The following is a 22,333-nucleotide window of genomic DNA, read 5'->3' on the forward strand; positions in this document are numbered from 1 at the left end:
TGTGGCTCAGAGCCTCAACTGAGAGCAGCAGCAGCCTTTGGTTAATGCTGTTCATGGTCAGAAACACTGTGTGGATCATTCATCGCATGTGATTTATTCAATGCCATCTGACTCTGTCCTGTTCTGACAGTTTAGTTTTCTTTTCAAATAAAGGTGTTAGTAAGTAAGATTTCAGCCTTGTGCATCCCACGCTGTGAGATGGTGGTTGGAGGGTCCAAGGGGTGAGTGCCTCAGGGTGCTAGCGTGCCTCTAGGAAGTGTTCACCTGACATGCGATTGGCAATAAAGCTGGCAGCACAGCATTACAACAGCCCTCCCTCAGTCCCACACATTGGTCTCCCTTGATCAGAGATGGTCAGGCTTCCCGATTGTGAGTCATGTTGATTGACAGCTCCGTGTTGTTCTGTTAGACCGGACCTTCGAAGCATTTGGTGCAGGAGAGAGGGCTGGTCGTCACTGATCCCAAGGCCAGAGATATTCTGAAGGAGCATAAGAGTTACTGCGCTGCCAAGGTGGTAGAGCGACACTTCAGTGGTGACATTCTGGGCTACGTCACACCTGTAAGTAATGGAGTGTGTGTGTGTGTGTGTTATAACACAGCACTGTCAACAGTGGAGTCCTTAATTTGGACCGTTTGGTGCAGTCCCTCTCCAGGGTAGGGGGGGAGGAGAGCAAGGTGCTGTGTGTTTTTTAACCAAACCGCGCACAGGCAGGGGAACCATGCAACTTGTGTCCCACTGAATTATTAACAAGTTTCAAACTTGGTGGGAAGGCACACTTATTCAGGATAAAATTTTAAAAGCTGTTTCCACTAGACATTCTGGAAAAAAATTGATTACAATCCGTGTTTTCCACACTTCAAGATATATGTAAGGCTTCAGTTTGTTCAGGTTAATAGATAGCTGGGAATGAGTTACAGATTGGAGCTTAATCAGATGATTTGGCTTGGATTATATGTAGAGGAACAAATACCCAGGAGTGAGTTATAGTCTGGAATCTATTCAAGGGGTTCTGGGTGGTATATGCACAGAATAACAAATATCTAGGTGTGAGTTACAGACTGGAATCTACTCAAGGGGTTGAGGGTGGTTTACATTATGGGATAACAGATACATGGGAGTGAGTTACAGACTGGAATCTAATCAAGGGATTCGGTTGATGGGGGAGAAGTTTATGTATGAAATTACAGATACCCAGGAGTGATTTACAAATCAGAATCTAATTGAGGGATCAGAGTGATTTATATCAACAATAACAGACACCCAACAGTGAGTTACAAACTGGAATCTATTTGCGGGATTTGAGGTAGTTTATACACAATAACATACACCCAGGAGTGAGTTACAGATTGGAACCTAATCAAAAGGTTTGGGGTGGCTTATATATAAAATAACAGATACCTCGGAGTGAGTTACAAAACAGAATCTAATTGAAGGGTCAGAGTAATTTTATATGTAGAATACCAGGTGTGCATGAGTGATCTGATCGAGGGGCTCAGGATGGTTTATATATGGAATAGCAGATACCTGGGAGTGAGTTCCAGAGTAGAATCACATCAAGAGGTTCAAAGTGGTATATAAAGAAAATAACAGACACCCAGGAGTGAGGTACAGACCGGAATCTAATCGAGAGGTTTGGGATGGTTTATACACAATAACAGACACCCAACAGTGAGTTATAAACTGGAATCTATTCGCAGGATTTGGGGTAGTTTATACACAATAACAGATACCCAGGAGTGAGTTACAGACCAGCGTCTAATCGAGGCAGTCAGCGTGGTTTATATATAGAATAACAGATACCCCGGTGTGAAATATTGACTGGAAATATATCAAGGAGTCAGGGTGATTTATATATAGGTAACAGATACCCAGGAGTGAGTTACAGACTGGAATCTAATTGTGGGGTTTGGTTGGGGGTGAGAGAAGAGGTGGAGGTGGGGCTGTGGTTATATATGGAATAACAGATGCCCAGAAGTGGATTCTAACCAATGGGTTCAGGATGGTTTATAAACAGAATAACTAGGTGTGAGTTACAGACTGGAATGTATTTGACAGCCTCAGGTTGTCTTTATACAGTTTAATCTAAATATATTTGAGGTACTGCATTTTGGAAAGGCCAATCAGGGCAGGACTTGTACACTTAATGGTAAAGTCCTGGGGAGCGAAACCCTGGACTCCTTTAAAGTGGAGTCACAGGTAGATGGGATAGTGAAGAAGGCGTTTGGTGCGCTTGTCTTTACTGGTCAGTGCATTGAGTGTAGAGTGGGAGGTCATGTTGCAACTGTACAGGACATTAGTCAGGCCACTTTTGGAATACCACGTGCAGTTCTGGTCTCCCTGCTATAGGAAGGATGTTGTAAAATTTGAAAGGGTTCAGATAAGATTTATTTATAAGGATATTGCCAAACTTGGAGGGTTTCAGCTACAAGGGAAAGCTGGATAGGCTGGAGCTGTTTTCCCTGGAGCGCGGAGGCTGAGGGGTGACCTTATAGAGGTTTATAAAATCATGAGGGGCATGGATAGGGTAAATAGGCAAGGTCTTTTCCCTGTGGTGATGGAATCCAGAACTGGAGGGCATAGGTTTAAGGTGAGAGGGCAAAGACTTAAAGGGACCTAAGGGGAAATATTTTCACACAAAGGGTGGTGTGTGTATGGAACGAGCTGCCAGAGGATGTGGTGGAGACTGGTACAATTATAACATTTAAAAAGCATCTGAACAGGTACGTGAATAAGGCCAAATGCTGGCAAATGGGACTGGATTTATTTAGGGTATCTCGTCAGCAGTGTTGAGTTAGACTGAAGGTTCTGTTTCCATGCTGTACAGCTCTACGACTTTGAGAGGAGAGCAATTTAAAAAGGACATGAGAGGTAATTTCTTTACACAGCAAGTAATTAGCGTGTGGAATGAGCTCCCAGATGAAGTGGTGGATTCCCAGGTACAGTTACAATGTTTAAAAGACATTTGGATAAGGACATGAATGGGAAAGGTTTGGAGGGGTTTGGGCCAGGAGCCGGCAGCTGGGACTAGTTTAGTTTGGGGACATGGTTTGTGTGGACTACCTTGATCAAAGGGTCTGTTTCTGTACATCGCTATGGACGAGACTGTTGAAGAGAGATCGGTTGACCAGAATGGTTGTACACAAACATGAACTCTGCATCAGTTGGAAAAGCCTTATTTCACTTGCAAGATATTGAAGGAAGGTTGCACCAACACCCAGGAAAGTCACCTTTGGAGGTAGCAGTGTGATTGAGATGGTAAGTGGTTCAGTTGTGTCTTTTTGACCAACTGCCATGTAATAGAGTTACTTCCATAGGATTTCAGTCTGTGGAGATGGAAAACGGACCAGGAGACACCAGTCTGAGAGGAGAGGAAAGGAGAGCAGGAGGAGGAAAAAGACCAAGGCCTTCCCCCACAATGGTGTTCTTGTGGAGTCATTAATGACTTGGTTATATGCATGTAGCACATAATCTGAAAGCTCAAGATGGTAAGACATTTGGAAATGTAATAAACAGTGAAGGTTGGAATAGATTGCAAGACGCAGGTTTATAAAACAGTCAAATATGTCAGTTGGAATTTAGTGCAGCGATTTATGAAGTGATATATCTTGGTAGATTGAATTAGATAATAAAAAAAGGCACAGCTTTAAAGAGAGTTCAAGAACATGAAAGCTGAAGGGTCAAGGACATGAATGTTTGAAGGTGGTGTGGCAGGGGAGGAGGCACGATGGTGCAGTGGTCTTGTCACTGGGCTAGTAATGCTCTGGGGAACTGGGTTCAAAACCCATCACAGCTGATTGTGCAATTTGATTTCAACTAAAACAAGTCTGGAACTGAAGTCTCAGGATGACCATGGAACCACAGTTAATTGTCTGAAACCCATCTTGCTCACTGATTTTACTTAGGGAAGGAAAGCAGCCATCCTGGCCTATACGTGACTCCATACCCGCAGCTGTGTGGTTGATGGCTTTATAAAGAGACAGAGTACAGTTTCCCAGGTACAGAGTACAAACACAAGGAAGTCCAGGTTCCTTTATCAAACACTGGCTAGATCCCAGTGGGAATATTGTTACCGATTCTGGCCATCAGATAGAAACTGGAGTAGGCCATTAGGCCCCTCGAGCCTGTTTGATCATTCAGTAACGAAGGAAGCTGAGGCCATCATGATAGCAGGGAAAAGATGTCCTAGAGTGTTTTGTCGGTTGACATTGTTCTGTTTTATGAGAGGCCAGAGGAATTTATTCACAATCCAGCTTTGGTGGTACACTCAGCAGCAAGAGACGCACTCAAAGCCTCGTGTCATAATTCTCTTTCTCCTACTGACCCGGTTCAATTCTTGTCTCTGTTTTTCAGTGGAACAGCCACGGTTATGAAATTACTAAGACCTTTGGTGGTAAATTCACCTTAATTTCCCCAGTTTGGCTTCAGATCCAGAGGAAGGGAGTTCAGCTTTATTACGTCACTGGCCACCACGACATCGACCAAGGTATTATCTTTATCTTGATCTGTACTTTGTATCGAACACTCTTATGTTAACTTTAACCCCGCTGCCTCACAACCTTCCCATCACATTCCCAACACAATCTGGTCACTGTGGAGCAGACTTGATGTGAAATATTGTGTGGGCTTGTGTCTCTATACCAGATGGGCCAAAGTGGTGATTAGAAACTAAGATCATCGCCTGTAGAGTTAATTTTCAGCAACAGGCCAGGCTGGTGAAGGTAGAGGTATGATCATGAAGTTCTGATTTAACTAACATTGGCTTAATCAAGACACTGAATGGGACAACACAAAAATGGTCTTCACATCCAAAGTCCCAAAGCAGTTTACAGCCAAGGGAAGACTCTGAAGTATTGTCACTGTAATTTCATGGCCCAGCCTCAAATAGCATAATCTGAATCACAAGTTAATGATGTGGAGGAGCCGGTGTTGGACTGAGGAGAACAAGGTTAAAAACCAGACAACACCACGTTATAGTCCATTAGGTTTACTTGGAAGCACTAGCTTTCGGAGCGCTGTTCCTTCATCGGGTGGAGCAGGATCATAAGACACAGAATTTTTTGCAAAAGATTACAGTGAGAGGAGATGGTGGAGGCAAGATTGAAGAGGTATCTTGACAGATACATGAATAGGCAGGGAACAGATGGCTATGAGGCCTATCGGCAAAAGGCTTTTAGATTGGTGGGCCGAAGGGCCAGTTCCTGTGCTGTACTCTTCTTTGTTCACCCAACTTGGCCAATCCTTGAGCCCAGGCTTACTGGATGGGTTTTCCAGCTGTCTGGTTGGATATCCATTTCTGCCAATTGGTTGAGTGATCAGACCATGTCCAGGGGCCAACTGACCTTAGTTGGTTCCTGGCTGAGTCATTTGGGGCTGGTTATTGGGAACTCACTGTAGAAATTACAGTCGTACCAGAGAGCCAGGGAGTGAAGAATGGGGGAGGAGGTGAGGAACTGGGGTGGTCTGATCAGCCGGCAATGTGGAGCCAGCTGTCTAGCGTTCCAGCAACCGGTGGGCACAACAGACGCAAACAACCTTTGGCAGCACAAGGCAGAGGGGCCTTGAGTAGACAGGTCCTCCCACCGTACACTGGGAATATCTCTCAAAGGAAGTGGTCAGAATTGTTTTAGTTGAGAGTTTATATGTAGCTGCAGGCAGCCCAGTGGTGATATGATGAGAAAGGTTAACATGGAAGGCAGGCCTGGACTGTGTGATGCTGACACACTGTAATCATCTGATCCCCAAGTAGAAGGCTTTCTTGTTAAACACATGAGTCAGTGACATTAAACTGTCCATTCTGACAGCGAGGCCGTACTGGTGTGTTACATCCCCCTATATGTTGGCTAGCCTTATTATAAAAAAACGCAAGCTGAAAATGTATAATTGGCCATCTTTGACTTGCTTTCTGATGGAGGAGACTTATTGTAGAGGGAATTGGTTCAGCTGGTTTTGGTAACCATCCTTCCTGTCTCTAACCCCTTGCTTGTGCGTGTTTTATTGATGAACAGGGTGGATGAAGAATGTGAAAGCAGAATTTGAAGCAGTCCGTTTTGGTGAGTAAGGTATTTTTTAATTTGCCTGTTTCCTTACCCCGGCCTGTGTTCCAACTCTCAAAATGTGACAATCTCTCCCGTCTCTGAGTACCGGGTTTGCCTTCCAGTTGAATTCCTGGTAGATAATACAATACAGTGCACTCTCACTCTCTCCCTCCGATTACAGTACATAGTTGCAGTCTAAATGACAGTTGGTGATATAGTGTATGAATGTCGGGAAGTTACACTGCATCTTCAATCTTACTTCAGACAACAGCTCGAATACTGAGCTGCATCCTGGTCACCACACTTTCAGGAAGGACTTGAGGCTCTGTCAGAAAGTGGAGAGCAGATTTATCAGAACAGCCGTGGGCGGCACGGTGGCACAGTGGTTAGCACTGCTGCCTCACAGCGCCAGAGACCCGGGTTCAATTCCCGACTCAGGCGACTGACTGTGTGGAGTTTGCACGTTCTCCCCGTGTCTGCGTGGGTTTCCTCCGGGTGCTCCGGTTTCCTCCCACATCACAAAGATGTGCAGGGTCAGGTGAATTGGCCATATTAAATTGCCCGTAGTGTTAGGTAAGGGGTAAATGTAGGGGTATGGGTGGGTTTCGCTTCGGCGGGTCGGTGTGGACTTGTTGGGCCGAAGGGCCTGTTTCCACACTGTAATCTAATCTAATGTAATCTAATCTAATCTAATACCACAGGTGAGGGAGTCTAGATCGAGAGGGGTTTGGAGGGATATGGGCTGGGTGCTGGCAGGTGGCACTAGATTGGGTTGGGATATTGAGTACAGGAGTTGGGAGATCATGTTGCGGCTGTACAGGACATTGGTTAGGCCACTGTTGGAATATTGCGTGCAAGAGGAAGTGGTGGAGGCTGGTACAATTGCAACATTTAAGAGGCATTTGGATGGGTATATGAACAGGAAGGGTTTGGAGGGATATGGGCTGGGTGCTGGCAGGTGGGACTAGATTGGGTTGGGATATCTGGTCGGCATGGACGGGTTGGACCGAAGGGTCTGTTTCCATGCTGTACATCTCTATGAATCTGAGTCGACACTCTAGGGAAATAAATGGATGGAATGAGGAAATAGGACTGATCGGATTGGTGTGCAAAAGGTTGGCATGGACTGAATGGGCAAAATAGCCTGCAGAGTGCCATATTGTTTTGTCTTGTGTGTTGGTCTAGGCGATCCCTCCTAGTTGCAAATGTTCAGCCATCTTGATTGGATTGTTTTCAAGCTGCAATTTAAAATTGAAATTTGTCGTGGGAACTGGAAAGCTTCAGAAAGAAGTCCATCTCCTCTCTCGTCAGTTAATGATCGCAGATTCCATCAAATTTCACCAGACTCTCAAAGTCATGCTACCCCTGACCTGCTTTTCCTTTGGGAACTTAAGGAGCTGAAAATTGAAAAGAAGTCTCAACAGTCCATCCAGCCTGTCCCCGAATTAATATCTCTCCCTGAGTTGTTATCTCCTCAATGATTCAGCCAGATCTCCCTGACAATCCATTCCACACATTTCCTCAGTGAAAAGGCATCTGTGTGTACACTGTACATTGTAAGCTTGAACCCACACCTCAGTACTCTGGTTTACAACAGTATGAAACTTCTTACCGGGGTTCAGTTGAACGATTTTCTTAAGAATCTAGATAACATTGTCCCCAGTGATAACAGTGTGGTCGGTAAGGCTGTATCACTGCCTGTACATTCAGGCTGGAGTAATCAGAGCTGTACACTGCTCACTGTGTGACTATACCACTGCCTGTACATTCAGGCTGAGTGATCAGAGCTGTACTCTGCTCACTGTGTGACTGTACCACTGCCTGTACATTCAGGTTGGAGTGATCAGAGCTGTACACTGCTCACTTGTGACTGTACCACTGCCTGTACATTCAGGCTGAGTGATCAGAGCTGTACGCTGCTCACTGTGTGACTGTACCACTGCCTGTACATTCAGGCTGAGTGATCAGAGCTGTACGCTGCTCACTGTGTGACTGTACCACTGCCTGTACAGTCCCTTTGACGCTTTTTTAAAGTTGATTTTGTTTTTCTTGTTTCTGTTCTGCCCTTTCAGTTCCCCGGATTTTGTTTGATTCCTGGACATACCGTGACTATGAAAGTCTTTTTAACAGCGAGGATGAAATCGAAGAACTATCAGAAGCGTTGGTGCAGACAGCACAGGTCAGTGAGTCCCCCCTTCGGGAGCTGTGCTTCCCCCTTGGCAGTCAGTTACCTGGGAAGGCAGTGGGATCTTTCCCCTTCCCCCACGTTGGTCATTTACCTGCGAAAGCAGAGCGATCTCCTGGTGAGTTAGTTCCCTGAGGACCGTCAGCGGTTTCAAGCCGAGTAACATCGTGGTTTAGTTCTCTCCAACACCATTGCCATGAGGCTGCAGAACGTGGACCTGATCGGCTGGATGTTTGTGTAAAGTTGAAATATTGGTCAGGAGTGGGAATGTTGGGTTAGGGCCGAGATAGACCGGGAATGTCAGGTTAAGGCCAGAGCGATCTGGGGATGTCAGATGAGGGCAGTGGTGGACTGAGAATGTCGGGTGAGGGCCAGAGTTGAATGGGAATGCCACGTTGAGACCAGGATTCAACTGGGAATGTCAGATTAGGGCCGGAGTGAGGTGGAAGTGTCATGTTAGGGCCAGAGTGATCTGGGAATGTCAGATGAGGGTAGTAGTGGTTTGGGAATGTCGGGTGAGGGCCGGAGTGATCTGGGAACATCAGGTGAGGGCCGGTGTGGACTGGGAATGTTGGGTGAGGGCTGGAATGTACTGGGAATGTTTGGTTAGAGCCAGCATGGACTGGGAATGTCATGTGAGGGCCACTGTGAACTGGGACTGTCAGATGAAGGCCGGAGTGGACTGGGAATGTCGGGTGAGGGCCAGGATGGACTGGGAATGTCCAGTTAGGATCGAGATAGTCCAGGAATGTCAGGTTCGGGCTGGACTGGGAATGTCCAGATAGGTGCAGTAAGTCGCAGGAAGGCACTGAGCTTCACTTGGCCCAATGAGAAAAGTCTAAGGTGTGGGCAGTGCTGGTCCCAGGCCTACATCGTACCTGAACCCAGATGTGGAGGAGTGTCAGTCAATCCTGCTCAATCCCAGGGGGATGGCTCTTTGATCGAGGAAGTGATTAAACTTTGTGTACAGGCTTCTCCCATTCCGAATGTCGACCAGTGCATCCTGGGACAGTTACTCAGCGTCTGGGTCCTAAACCTGAGTGGTGATGGAGAGAGGGCCCGGGATGGCTTCGTATATCGTGAGTCACCGTCCATCTTCACACTGAGCCCCTCGAGGGAAGTCCCAATTGAGTGAATCTCTCCCAGCAGACGTTTTCCCGGTGGGAAGGGTTAGTGCAGCCATTACAAAAGGAAGTGATCCTTTGTCTGCCCTGCTGTGCAGAGCATTGAGCTACCCGTGACCAACAAGGACCACTTTATGGGGACTTACAGCTGAGGCTGCCAGGTTGTGCATTAACCACTTTCAAACTCCGTTCACTGGGCTTGACCTCATCTGGCTGACTGCTCCGTACTGTCAATGCAATCATTTACTGTGGATTGATCAAGTCGAGACATTTGTGAAGATTTAGCCCATGTGTCCTGGTATTGTGTGAATGCTTTGGATATTAAAATGCCCAATTGCCCTCTCCTTTTATTATTTATCTGTTTTAAAAATGTATTGGACTGTGTTTTATGTGCTATGCTCATCTGTTCTTGACAATTTATTCCTTTTAGATTTCTATACTCTCTGTATTGAGCTTCAATCTCTCTGCTTCATTATGAATCCTACAACTGGGTGGCACGGTGGCTCAGTGGTCAGCACTGCTGCCTCACAGCGCCAGGGACCCGGGTTCGATTCCAGCCTCGGGCAACTGTCTGTGTGGAGTTTGCACATTCTCCCCGTGTCTGCGTGCGTTTCCTCCCACAGTCACAACGATGTGCAGGTCAGGTGGATTGGCCATGCTAAATTGCCCATAGTGATAGGTGCATTAGTCAGAGGGAAATGGGTCTGGGTGGGTTACTGTTTGGAGGGTCGGTGTGGACTTGTTGGGCCGAAGGGCCTGTTTCCATACTGGACGGAATCAAATTGTCACAAGCTTCCTTTTAAAATCTCATTTTAACCTCTGATTTTATAATCAAACAGATACTTTCGTTATGAATTTCTTTTCTTTCTGAACCTGGGAATGTAACTATTGTATGCCTGAGCAGTCTCCTCTCTGCGTGTCCTCATTGGTGACTTACTAGTTTTGGATTCCAGTCCACTTGAATTAGCTCATTTTTCACTTCTTTGACATTAGCCCTTTTCAGTTAAGTTTATTTTCGCTTGGTTTTACCTCCTCCTCTTCCATCGCACTCGCTGTCTGATCATGTTACAGTCGCTGTTTCCTAAACCCACAATTTGTGTTTCAATGGTACCTTTAATGTCACAGCACCCTCCGAGCTGCTTCACGGGGGGGGCATTAGAAAATGGTGCCATGTCGAGTAGTAGAGCCGTGGAAGCAGACTCTTTAGGCCAAGTAGTGCACGCCGACCATGTTCTCAAACCAAGCTAGTCCCAACTCCCTGCGTTTGGCCTGTATCCCTCCAAGCCTTTCCTATTCACATACCTAACCAAATATCTTTCTAATGTAACTATACCCGCATCCGTCACACCCTCTGTGTAAAAAAAAAAGTCCCTTAAATCCTTTTTAAATCTTTCTCCTCCCAGCTTAAAAATGTTCCCCCTCGTTATGAATTTCCCCCACTCTCGGGAAAAGACCCTTGCTATTCACCTTACCTACACCCCTCACAATTTTATCAAAGGTCGCCCCTCAACGTCCTGCGCTCCAGTGGAAAAAAATCCTGTTCTTTCCAGCCTCTCCTTATAACTCAAACCCTCTATTCCCGGCAATATCCCGGTAAATCTTCTCTGAGCCCTCTCCAATTTGGTTAGATAACTGAAAGCTTTGTCAAAGAGGTTTTTAAGGAGTGTCTCGGAGGAGAAAGAGTAGAGAGACCCACACACTCAGCAGTCAGGGAGCACAAACAGTGGCTTCCACCTGCACACTATCTAAATGAGGAAAGGTCAACTCATCCAGACATGTGTCACAGCAACGACAGGAAATGATCAATCATTATGAGAGAATTAAACTAGTACACCTTGACGGAATGTGAAGTTACCACCACTGAATCTCCTACTATCGACCTCCGGGGTGGGGGGGCAAACCAATGACTACAAACTGAACTAGACTAGCCAGACAAATACACTCTCCAAAGCCTGTCCACCATCTCCAAGGCACAAGTCAGGAGTGTGATGGCACACTCCCCACTTGCCTGGAAGGGTTCATTCCTTAGCTGTCGCTGGGTCAAAATCCCGAAATTCCCGCATACAACCTGGAGCTGGTGATGGCTCACCAACAGGATGGGCTATAATATTTCCAGGGGCATCCACGTGCTTTCTAGGTATTTAATAAATGCTCCCCCAATGTAACATGCTCCCCTAGTCCCTCTTCATTTCCCAGAACCGCTTCCTCTCTCTGTAAACGGACGACACTGTGCAGGAATGTTCTTGGACACAAATATCCAGGAATTCCTTTCCCTGTACCCTGTCGCTATCTCAGTCCATGTTATACTAATTAAAGTTCCAATTATCACTGCTATATCGTTCATACGTTCTCTGTAATTTTCCAGCTCTGATTCTCTCCTGTTGTTTGGTGAGACCAGTGTTATACCGTAACATAACAGCTTCTTTAATGTTCCTGGATTTGTGCTAAGTAGACACTGACCTTGGCTGCTGAATCATATTACTCCTCTCCAGTGGTCTGGCAGTTTCCATGATGATTACTTTCACCGTACCCGCCTGTTTGACCATTCCTGAAGAAGGGCTCATGCCCGAAATGTCGATTCTCCTGCTCCTTGGATGCTGCCTGACCTGCTGCACGTTTCCAGCACCACATTTTCAGCGCTTACCTATCGTTCCCTGAATAATGTGTAAACTGATGTTTGTGGGCCCAGTCTGCCCGCCTTGGAGCCAGGTCTCAATCACTGCTGCTATATCTAGTCACATGGTGGAACATTCCTGCAGCTCATTAAATCCATCTTAGCCTATTTCTCATTCGGCCCATGCCAGATCCCTCCTATTCTAACTCCCATTCTCTGCCAAATGAGTTTAATATTTCAGGAGAAAGTGAGGACTGCAGACGCTGGGATCAGAGTCGAGAGTGTGTTGCTGGAAAAGCACAGCAGGTCAGGCAGCATCCGAGGAGCAGGAGAATCGATGTTTTGGGCAAAAGCTCTGCATCGGGAATGAGCCTCATGCCTGATGAAGAGCATATGCCCGAAACATCAATTCTCCTGCTCCTCAGACCCTGTCTGACTCGCTGTGCTTTTCCAGCAAGTTTAATATTGTCCTCAGTAAACCTTTCTGTCCCAGTTCTGTTGACATGCCACCTGTCCTTCTTCAAGCCTGAAATGTATATGCCTTTGTACCTCCTTATATACACATTTGACTGTTTACTTTTCATCATTTTCACCCCACCAGGCTGAGGAGTTTGATGGCTTTGTCTTGGAGGTATGGAGTCAACTTGGTGGTCAGAAACGCAAGTAAGTGAAGTTACATTTGTTGTGAGCTTTGAGGTTGTGAGAGATTATTTGTCTGATGCATCTTATCTTCCGCTGTTTTCTATCAAAGGTTTAATTAAGAGGAGAATTGCAAGTCCTTTTGACCATCAAGTCAAACAGCGTGGAAACAGACCCTTCGGTCTGACTCCCCTACGTCCACCAGGTTTCCTGTATTTGCCTGTATTTGGCCCAAATCCCTTTAAACCTTTCCTATCAATGTACCTGTCCAAATATCTTCGAAATGCTGTCATTGTAGCAGCCTCTGACAGCTCATTCCACACTCGCACCACCCTCTTTGTGAGAAGGTTGTTCCTCAGGTCCCTTTTAAATCTTTCCCCTCTTGCCCATGTCCTCTAGTGAAAGGACCTTTGTCATTCACCTTATCTGTGCCTGTCATGATTTTCTAAACCTCTACAAGATCACCCCTTAGCCTCCAATCCTTCAGTGACAAAAGTCTCAGCCTATCCAGCCTCTCCTTATTACTCAAACACTCCAGTTCCAGTAACATCCTGGTAAACCCTTTTTTTTGGACCCTTTCCAGCTTACTAACATCCTTCCTCTATCAGGGCAACCATCTATGACCGGTTAACCAGAGATGATTGGCAGTTGTCAGAGAAATTGATTGGCTATCCTACTCATTGAGCTTGTCGAGTAGAATTTATGATCTTGTAACAAATGCTCAGAGAATATTGAGTGGGTGTTTGAGATATTTATAGAGGCTGCTTCTACAGCACCCTTCCTGTATTGCAGTATGACAGGCACGCTCATTATTAATCCACAGTATAAACCTGTTTCCCAGTAATAATAAAAGGTTTAGAATATACAAGTTGAGCAGTCCCCCTGCAATACTACAGTCTTAGTTCATAAGATGAGAAGGTTTTTACACTCGAAGGATGATTTGTCTTTGATGTGTGTTAAATGTGCATGAAGCGTATGCAGGTGGCAGTTACTTGCCTGGGCTACAGACTTAAATATGTGATGTTGTGTTAGAACGTGTCGACTTGTCACATGTAACTTTGTAAATACGCAGCAAACTATCTATTAACTGGCACCTAAGGGACCAGGAGAGTGCCAGTTTAACAGGTATTTCAGTTGATCCACAATAGAGCCCCACATAATCAATGTGAAAACGCACCCTAACTTTTTAAAAATTGTATTCATTTGTGGAAAGTCTGTGTTGCTGGCTAGCCAGCAGTTGCCCTCGATAAGGTGGTGGTGAGCTGCCTTCTTAAACCCCTAGCCAATAGGAATGTAATGCATACATGTCGCTGTGATACTTTATTTACAGCAGAATGCAACTTTTCCTTGAATAAAACTTAACGGCAGAGGGCCTCCTCGCTCGTACCCACAACTGACTATTCGAACACTGTAATAATACAGTCGACTTCTGGCATATAATTTTTAGTCAGTTTATCAAGAATGCTCATTCATAAGGTGCTGGTTTAAACAAAGTTTGCCATAACTACAAAAGAGTGTAAAGATTAGATTCCCTACAGCGTGGAAACAGGCCCTTCAGCCCAACAAGTCCACACCGACCCGCCGAAGCGTAACCCACCCAGACCCATTCCCCTACATTTACCCCTTACCTAACACTACGGGCAATTTAGCATGGCCAATTCACCTAACCTGCACATTTTTAGATTGTGGGAGGAAACCGGAGCACCCGGAGGAAACCCACACAGATACGGGGAGAATGTGCAAACTCCACACACAGTCACCTGAGGCGGGAATTGAACCCGGGTCTCTGGCGCTGCGAGGCAGCAGTGCTAACCACTGTGCCACCGTGCTGCTCCAGGTCTGTCCTTCACCACCTATCGCAGAACCTTGTAGACTACAAAATGAGTCGGACTGGAAGCTGCAACCCTGCTAGCCGTGGGCAGACAGCAGATGTAACTGGTTGGGGTCTGATTCCTGCATTGTACACAGTGTTGGAGCTGTAAGTACCAGCAGCACAATGAATTGGATGTGCAGCTGTGTCCTTGACAACTTGCGATGGAAAGAAAGGATCTTGTCACACAAATACTCATGGTGCAGTGAGTGGTTCCTTGAGAGAGAGAGACCCTGATCAGATATCTGCTGCCTCAGGAAAATAAGCCTTGGGGGAGGTGTGGGCAATAATAGTTTTCCCATCAACGTTCATTCAGCAAGCGGGGCATTCTGACAGAGAGCCGATGTTTGTCAGATTTTAAAATGGTCAAGACACCGGGTGCTGGCATCACTGTAACGGAGGGGTTAGAGACGAACAGGATGAGGAGGTTGCAAGTGTCCTGTCAGTCCTGGCCTGTACAGCAGAGGACAGAAGTGTAACAGGAATCCCAGAATACTCAAAGAGCTGATCATCATGCATCGAGCTGCCCGAAACAGGAAGGTAGGGTCCCCAAACTAATAAAAGACCCAGGAGGTTTGGGAGAATGGTGGCAATAATGAATTTGAACATATTTTACTTGTCAGAGAGTTTTAGTCCTGTGATGCCTTTTCAGTCAGTGACTTTAAGTTGCGCAGTTTTAGATATTATTTGCAGTTCAAAGTTACGTGTAACAGATTGGTTAGAGTATTACAGTGATTTATTGAATAATGATATTTGGAACAAAGTTAAGTCACATAAATGTCATGCCTGCTTTGTGTATGGTGTTGAGAACACATTGAAGTGACTGAGGGGAAGTGTAGTTCTATGTACAGTAACTGGGGTAAGCAGAGATCTTGTCTCCTGTGAGATACTTGCGTTGTTGAGTGAATCTTTCAGAAAAGCATAAATGAAACGTGACAGGAGCGTAAGGCAGTTAATGTTTGTGAATCTACGGTTTACCCAGTCACAACTTCATTGTGAATGCAGACCAAAACTTGGATGTTTCTGATCAGTGCTGGACAGACATTAGTGACATCAGGGAATGAGGATCTGAGGAAAAAAAACGTTGCTTGCTTTTTCAGTTACATAATTCAAATTATTCGACTCCACAAACATTAAGTAAGAGCTGCAGGTAACAGTATTTGTGATGAAGAGTACGTAGGACAACGATGATGGAAGAGATTATTGCGAAGTATACCTGGGTTCATTTCCTGCCTCAGGCGACTGACTGTGTGGAGTTTGCACATTCTCCCCTGCATGGGTTTCCTCCGGGTGCTCCGGTTTCCTCCCACAGTCCAAGGATGTGCAGGTTAGGTGAACTGGCCATGCTAAATTGACCATAGTGTCAGATGCATTAGGGGTAAATATGGGGAATGGGTCTGGGTGGGTTACTCTTCGGAGGGTCGGTGTGGACTTGTCGGGCCGAAGGGCCTGTTTCCATACGGTAGGGAATCTAATCTAATCTAATCTTTTAAGTTCTTGTGTGAGATGTGGATACTGTGCGTGAGCTGACCTTGAACTGATGGGTTTTCTCAGCTGTGCCAGAGGGCAGTCAGGAGTCAACCCAATGGTGTGGCGTCGGAGTCACACTGGGATTAAATTCACAGGAGGACAGGAGTGAACCAAATGGGTTTTTACAAAGGCTGCATGCTCTGAATTAGACTGGTTTTCATTTCTAATACTTATTAAATGTAAATTTCACCATCTATTGTGGTTGTATTCGGACATTAACCTGGGGTTGTGAAGGTCAGGGACACAAACCACTGCTTTCTATGTTATTGCTTGGCTTGAAAGTTGGAAGATGCCACCATATTGTATAATAAGACTTCCATTAGTCCAAGACTTTGAGATATTGCCAGAAGGTACAAGACATTCTACATTTTGGTGGGTCCCCCAAAAGCCAGGGTTGGTAAGTATAGCTGGTTGGAGATAGTGAGAACTGCAGATGCTGGAGAGTCCGAGTGAAGCTGGAAAAATGCATATCAGGTCAAGCAGCATCAGGGAAGAAGGGAGTCAATGTTCCAAGTCGGAACCTTTCATCAGGATTCTGAACCCCCCCAAAGGGCAGATCATGAATTGGATGACAATTTGAAAGCAAATGGGGGAAATTCTTTTTGCAGAGAGTGGGTCTAGAATGGACTGCACTGCCTGAGAGAATGGTGGAGGCAAAGTCAGTTGAAGCATCCCAAAGGGAATGGTCTACAAAGGTAGCATGGGTGAGGTTATAGGGAGAAGATGGCAGGATGGATGTAAGGGATTTGGAGAGCCAGTCAGAAGGCAAAATGGCCTCCTCCAGTCCATTGCTGGACTAACTCAGTGAGAGCTTGGTGAGCCCCATTACTATTCTACAGATTCATTGAATAAACTGACTGTAAATTACAGTCAGTCACATTACTGAGCACCTACTGTGCAACAGCATTCCAACATATAACTGTGATGGATGCCTGCTATCTGGTTGTGTGCTGCATGGTATCTGACTGGCTCACTACAATACACATTGTCACAGTACAGCACTCAGACAATGACCTAATTCTGTGCTGTGTGTTACCTGACTGTATTGAATGGTGTGTGTTCTGTCTGTCTTGCTGTGTGTATCTGACTGTGTTATTGAATGGTATGTCCTGTCTGTCTTGCTGTGTAGTGTGTTATCTACCTCTTGTGGTAGTATGCTGTGTCTGACTGTGTAGCTGTATATGTTTACGATGGTGTTTCTGACATGGCCAGTGCCCGTTGCCTTTTCTCAGTATTTCTGTCACACAGTGACTCTTGATCCTCCATGGAGTACCCAGCACATAGTGAGACCAGTTGGTCTAACAGCTGATGTCAACCTTTCTGCCCAGTACAGCCCTCCTCCCAGCATGCTTCATCTGGCCGTCTCAATATCTCTTTCATTTGCTTCCCTCCGCCCCCCGCAAAAAATGATATTTTACCTCAGTGTCAGTTTTCAGAGGAGAGTATGTGAGTGCCGAGTCGTTGCTGACCTGTTTTGAGTTTCTGGCTGTTTTGGACTCAATACATATTTGCCAACATGTTGACCCTTATTTTATAGGCATGTAATGTGCATAGCCGGGTGGATATGGGGATTAAAAACAGAAAATAGGAACAGGAGTAGGCCATTCAACCCATCGAGCCTTCCCCTGCTATTCCATGCAGCTGACCTTCTACCTCAACACACTCTCCCCTCGTTCCTCGACATCTTTAGCTTCCAGAAATATTTTTGTTTCTTAAATATATTAATTGAACCAGTTTCTACTGCATTCTGTGGGAACGAATTTTCCAGGTTTGCTACCATCTTGCTTGAAGATATTTCTCCACATCTCAGTCCTAAATGGCTTAACCCATATCCTGACTGAAGAACACCTGATTCTGGGCTCACCAGTCGGAGGAAACATTCTCCAGTGCATCCAGTGAGTCCAGCTTTGCCAGAATTTAACATGTCTTAATGTGGCCCCCTTTCATTCTCCAGTGAATACAGCCCCAAGTGATCTGGTTTCTCCTCGCAAGACTGACCTGTCGTCCCAGGAAGCAAACTGGTGAACCTCCACTGCATTCCACGCTATGGCAAATATCTCCTTCCTTAAAGTGAGGAGAGCAAAACTGTACGCAACACTGAGAGTGGTCCCACCCAAGTCATTACAGCTGCAGTAAATCTCCCTTCCCCTGGACTGTATCCTCTTGCAATGAATGCCAAATATTATTTGCCTCCGAACTGCCTTTGGTACCCACCTGGATATAATTGGCCATGTTCGCAGCGGTTGGTTTTTGATGGAGTGTTGCTGTGTAGTTTGGAATCCTGACTCACAACACCCAAGCACCGATAACTGGCACTGTCGTTGGGAGGGAGGAGTGCTTCAGCCCTTAAGGCAGTTTTTTATTGAACTGTGGAGTTCTGAGGCGCTCTGTAGGTCTGGGGAAGAAAAAGAGAGTTTCTCCTGCAGTCAGCTCCTCTCCTCTCAGACTGTGTGTTTGTGTGTTTGTGTGTGTGAGTCAGTCAGTCAGTCAGTCAGTCAGTCAGTCAGTCAGTCAGTCAGTCGGATTAAAAACTTCTGATTTGAGTATTTGGCTAGCCATGCTGTATTCCAGCAAGCATCAGCAGCGTCCTCTGTTCAGAGATTCACATCAGAGCTTGTGTCTTTCAGGCTGGATGTTGACATTGATTGAGGTCAGCTTCGGTCTGTTTAATAATGAAAGTGGAAAGGTTCCTGTCCTTGACTGGTGATGAGCTGCCTCTGGTGCTCAGCCCTGTCTCGTGCATCTGTGATGAGCTGGCTTCTGTTACTGTATCCTGTCAGCTCATGCTCACTGACCTACACCTCACAGGACAGCAGAACCTTGTTTTTCCAACAGCGGACTCTTATATGGGTCTGAGCGTAAGACTATAAAACAGAGCAGGTAGGCGGAAGTGAGGACAGCAGATGCTGGAGATTAGAGTAGTGCTGGAAAAGCACAGCAGGTCAGGCAGCATCTGAGGAAGGCATTCCTGAAGAAGGGCTTTTCCAGGATTCCTAATGAAGGGCTTTTGCCCGAAGCGTTGATTCTCCTGCTCCTCGGAAGCTGCGCTTTTCCAGCACCACTCTTAATCTTGACCATAAAACAGAGCAGCCGGATTCGACCTGTTGAGTCTGTTCTGCCGTTCAATTGTGGCTTATCAGTTTCTCAACCTCACTCTCCTGCCTTCTCCCCGTTCCCCTTGATCCTGTTACTAATCAAGAACCTGTCAATCTCTGTCTTAAACACACTCACTGACATGGCCTCCACATCCTTCTGTGGCAATGAGTTCCACAGATGCTTCACCTTCTGGCTGAAGAAATTCCTCCTCATTTCAGTTTGAAAGGGTTGTCCCTTCACTCTGAGTGAGGCTGTCTCCTCTGGTCCTCGTCTCTCTGACTAGTAGAAACATAATCTCCCCATCCACTCTATCCAGACCTCTCAGTATTATGTGTAAATTTTAATGAGATTCACCCTCATCTTTGTAAACTCTATCGAGTACAGACCCAGAGCCTTCAACTGTTCCTCACATGACAAGGCCTTCATACCCGGGATCATTTTTGTAAGCCTCCTCCAGAATCCCTCCAAGGCCAGCACATCCTTCCTCGGACACAAGGCCTAAAGCTGCTCACCATATTCTGAATGCAGTCTGGCCATAGCCTTGTACAGCCTCAGCAGTACATCCCTACTCTTGTATTCTAGTCCCCCCGAAATGAATGCTAACATTGTATTTGCCTTCCTAACTGCAGACTGAACCATACGTTATCCTGTTCTAGGACTCCGAAGTCCCTTTGTAGTTCATATTTCTGAAGCCTTTCCCCATTTAGAAAATCCTCATGCTTTCCTATATTGTGTTCCATCTGCCACTTCTTTTCCCGCTCTGCTCAGCTGTCCTAGCCCTTCTGCAGCCTCCCTGTTTTCTCAACACGACCTGTCCCTCCATCCATCTTTGTGTCATTTGCAAACTGAGCAACAACGCCCTCCGTTCTTTTGTCCAGGTTGTTAATGTATAATGTGAATAGTTCTGATCCCCACACTTAGCCCTGCGGAACTCTACCAGTCACCAGGTGCCATCTTGAAAATGGCCCCTTTATTACTACACTCTGCCTGCTGCCGGTCAAGCAATTCTCTGTCCATGCCAGTACCTTGTCCTGAACACTGTGGACTCTTAGCTTATTTAGCAGCCTCCTGTGCAGCACCTTGTCAAAGGCGTTCTGGAGATTTAAATAAATCCTATCCAGTGGCACTCCTCTGTCTAACTTGCTTATTATCTCCTCAAAGAATTCTCACAGATTTATCAGGCATGACATTCCCTTGACAAAGCCACATTGATTCAGTCCAATTTTACCACACGTGTCCGAGTACTCCTGAATCTCGTCCTTAATAATGGACTCTAAAATCTTACCAATAACCAAGGTCAGGCTAACCAGGCTATAGGTTCCTGTCTTCTGCCGCCCTCCCTCCTTAAACACGGGGTGTTACATGAGCCATTTTCCAGTCCTCAGGGACTCTTCCTGACTCCACTGCCGGAACAATCCTCACCAGCGCCAGTACGATCTCAGCTGTCTCCTTCAGAACTCTGGGGTATAGTCCATCTGGTCTGGGCGATTTATCCCCCTTCAGAGCTTTCAGCTTCTCCAACACCCTCTTCTTAGTGATGGTCACTACATTCACCTCTGCCCCCTGACCCTTTTGAAGTTCTGATATGCTGCTGGTGTCATCCACTGGGAAAACTGACACAAAATACCGACTCAGTTCCTCCGCCATTTCACTGCCTCTCCAGCCTCATTTTCCTGTGCTCCAATGTCCACTCTTGCCTTTCTTAGCTTTTAGATATTTGAAAAAAAAACTTGGTGCAATCTTCTTTTATATTACTAGCTAGCTTACTCTTTCATTCCCCTCCCCCACCCCTCGTTGTATTAGTTATCCTCGGCTGGTTTTCAAAGGTTTCCCATACCTCTGGCTTCCCACTCAGGGTCCAACCAAGAGGAAGGAGGGGTGCAGAAAGTGGGGGTGGTGTGCAGGGTTAGTATGGGGTGAGCTTCATCATTACTCAAAAGCTACACAATCGAAGAGAGCAACTTTATCAGGGACTCCAATGTAAATGGAACTTCAAGTGTTCGAGGTGGAGGGGAATTTTCCAGGCCGTTCCTTCAGCGTGTGCTATGATGGGAATTCTGTACCTCCCGTTCCAGACTAGAATAACAAGTGCCGAACCTTTGCAAAGTCTGCTCCCATTGAGATGTTTGCAGGAGACTGCTTCCCACGTCACCCCATGCAATATCACAGCGGCTGTATGTTTCCCTGGGACGTGGGTCCATGCTGACATTGTGGGACAGTGCAGGGTGCACTCCACACAGCCTGGTGTGCGCTCATTTCCACAGACCCATTCACCCCTCTCAGCACAGTTGCTGCCTGTTTCACTGTTTAGTTTTTAAATATATCGGTGCACAGTTGTTGCTGAGCTGCCATAACAATTTTGTTTCTGAAAGTGAATCTGATCTCTGCAAACTTTCAAGAATGAAAGCACCCATTCTGTACTTAACCTCACTTTGTATTGTGTTGAGGTGTTTAAAACATGGCTTAGATTGGAACTGGAACGTATCATTATTTTTATCGTGACCTGTTTGTTCTGAAACATTCACATAGTGTTGGAATATTCAGGATCCTTTCAATCTTGTGTAAAACCCTCCGAAGACGGCCACAGACAGAGAAAAGATCTCTCTACACTGTCCCTGTCAAACATTCCCAGGACAGGGTCAGCACAGGGTTAAGGTGCAAATTGCTAGTCACGGGCACTAGTACAGTTGCGAAACGGACGTTTGAGTGCTCGTCAACTGAAGTAGTATCGGCTGAGGTTAGAAACAGGAAAGGAGAGATCAGCCTGTTGGGGAGTTTTCTATAGACCTCTGAATAGTTCCAGAGATGTAGAGGAAAGGATAGCAAAGATAATTCTGGATGGGAGTGAGAGTAACAGGGAAGTTGTTATGGGTCTTTTAACTTTCCAAATATTGACTGGAAATACTAAAGTTTGAGTACTTTAGATGGGTCAGTTTTTGTCCAATGTGTGCAGGAGAATCAACGTTTCAGGCCGGAGCCTTTCATCAGGAAAGGATGATTCACCATTCCTGATGAAGGGCTCCGGCCGGAATGTCGATTTTCCTGTTCCTCGGATGTTGCCTGACCTGCTGTGCTTTTCCAGCACCACACTCAACAGAGTAAGATTAGGGCCAATCAAGGATAGCAGTGGGAAGTTGTGTGTGGAGTCTGAGGAGATAGGGAAAGCGCTAAATGAATATTTTTCATCAGTACTCACACTGGAAAAAGACGATGTTGTTGAGGAGAATACGAAGATAGAG

At 45.9% G+C, this 22,333-nt stretch overlaps 1 protein-coding gene across 1 annotated transcript in view; it reads left to right on the forward strand.

Moving 5' to 3' along the window:
- Positions 1-22,333, forward strand: part of LOC122547822 (chitinase domain-containing protein 1-like) — a 75,472-nt gene that overhangs the window by 278 nt on the left and 52,861 nt on the right. Inside the window, exons 2-6 of the mRNA XM_087996195.1 lie at positions 410-559; positions 4,352-4,484; positions 6,007-6,051; positions 8,109-8,215; positions 12,561-12,622. Coding sequence (XP_087852321.1) covers positions 410-559; positions 4,352-4,484; positions 6,007-6,051; positions 8,109-8,215; positions 12,561-12,622 — 497 coding nt within the window. The remainder of the gene's footprint in view (positions 1-409; positions 560-4,351; positions 4,485-6,006; positions 6,052-8,108; positions 8,216-12,560; positions 12,623-22,333) is intronic.

The sequence above is a fragment of the Chiloscyllium plagiosum genome, unplaced genomic scaffold (genome assembly GCF_037043375.1).
Source record: "Chiloscyllium plagiosum isolate Xiang-an unplaced genomic scaffold, Cpla_swu_hap1 HiC_scaffold_18, whole genome shotgun sequence".
NCBI classification, from domain to species: domain Eukaryota; kingdom Metazoa; phylum Chordata; class Chondrichthyes; order Orectolobiformes; family Hemiscylliidae; genus Chiloscyllium; species Chiloscyllium plagiosum.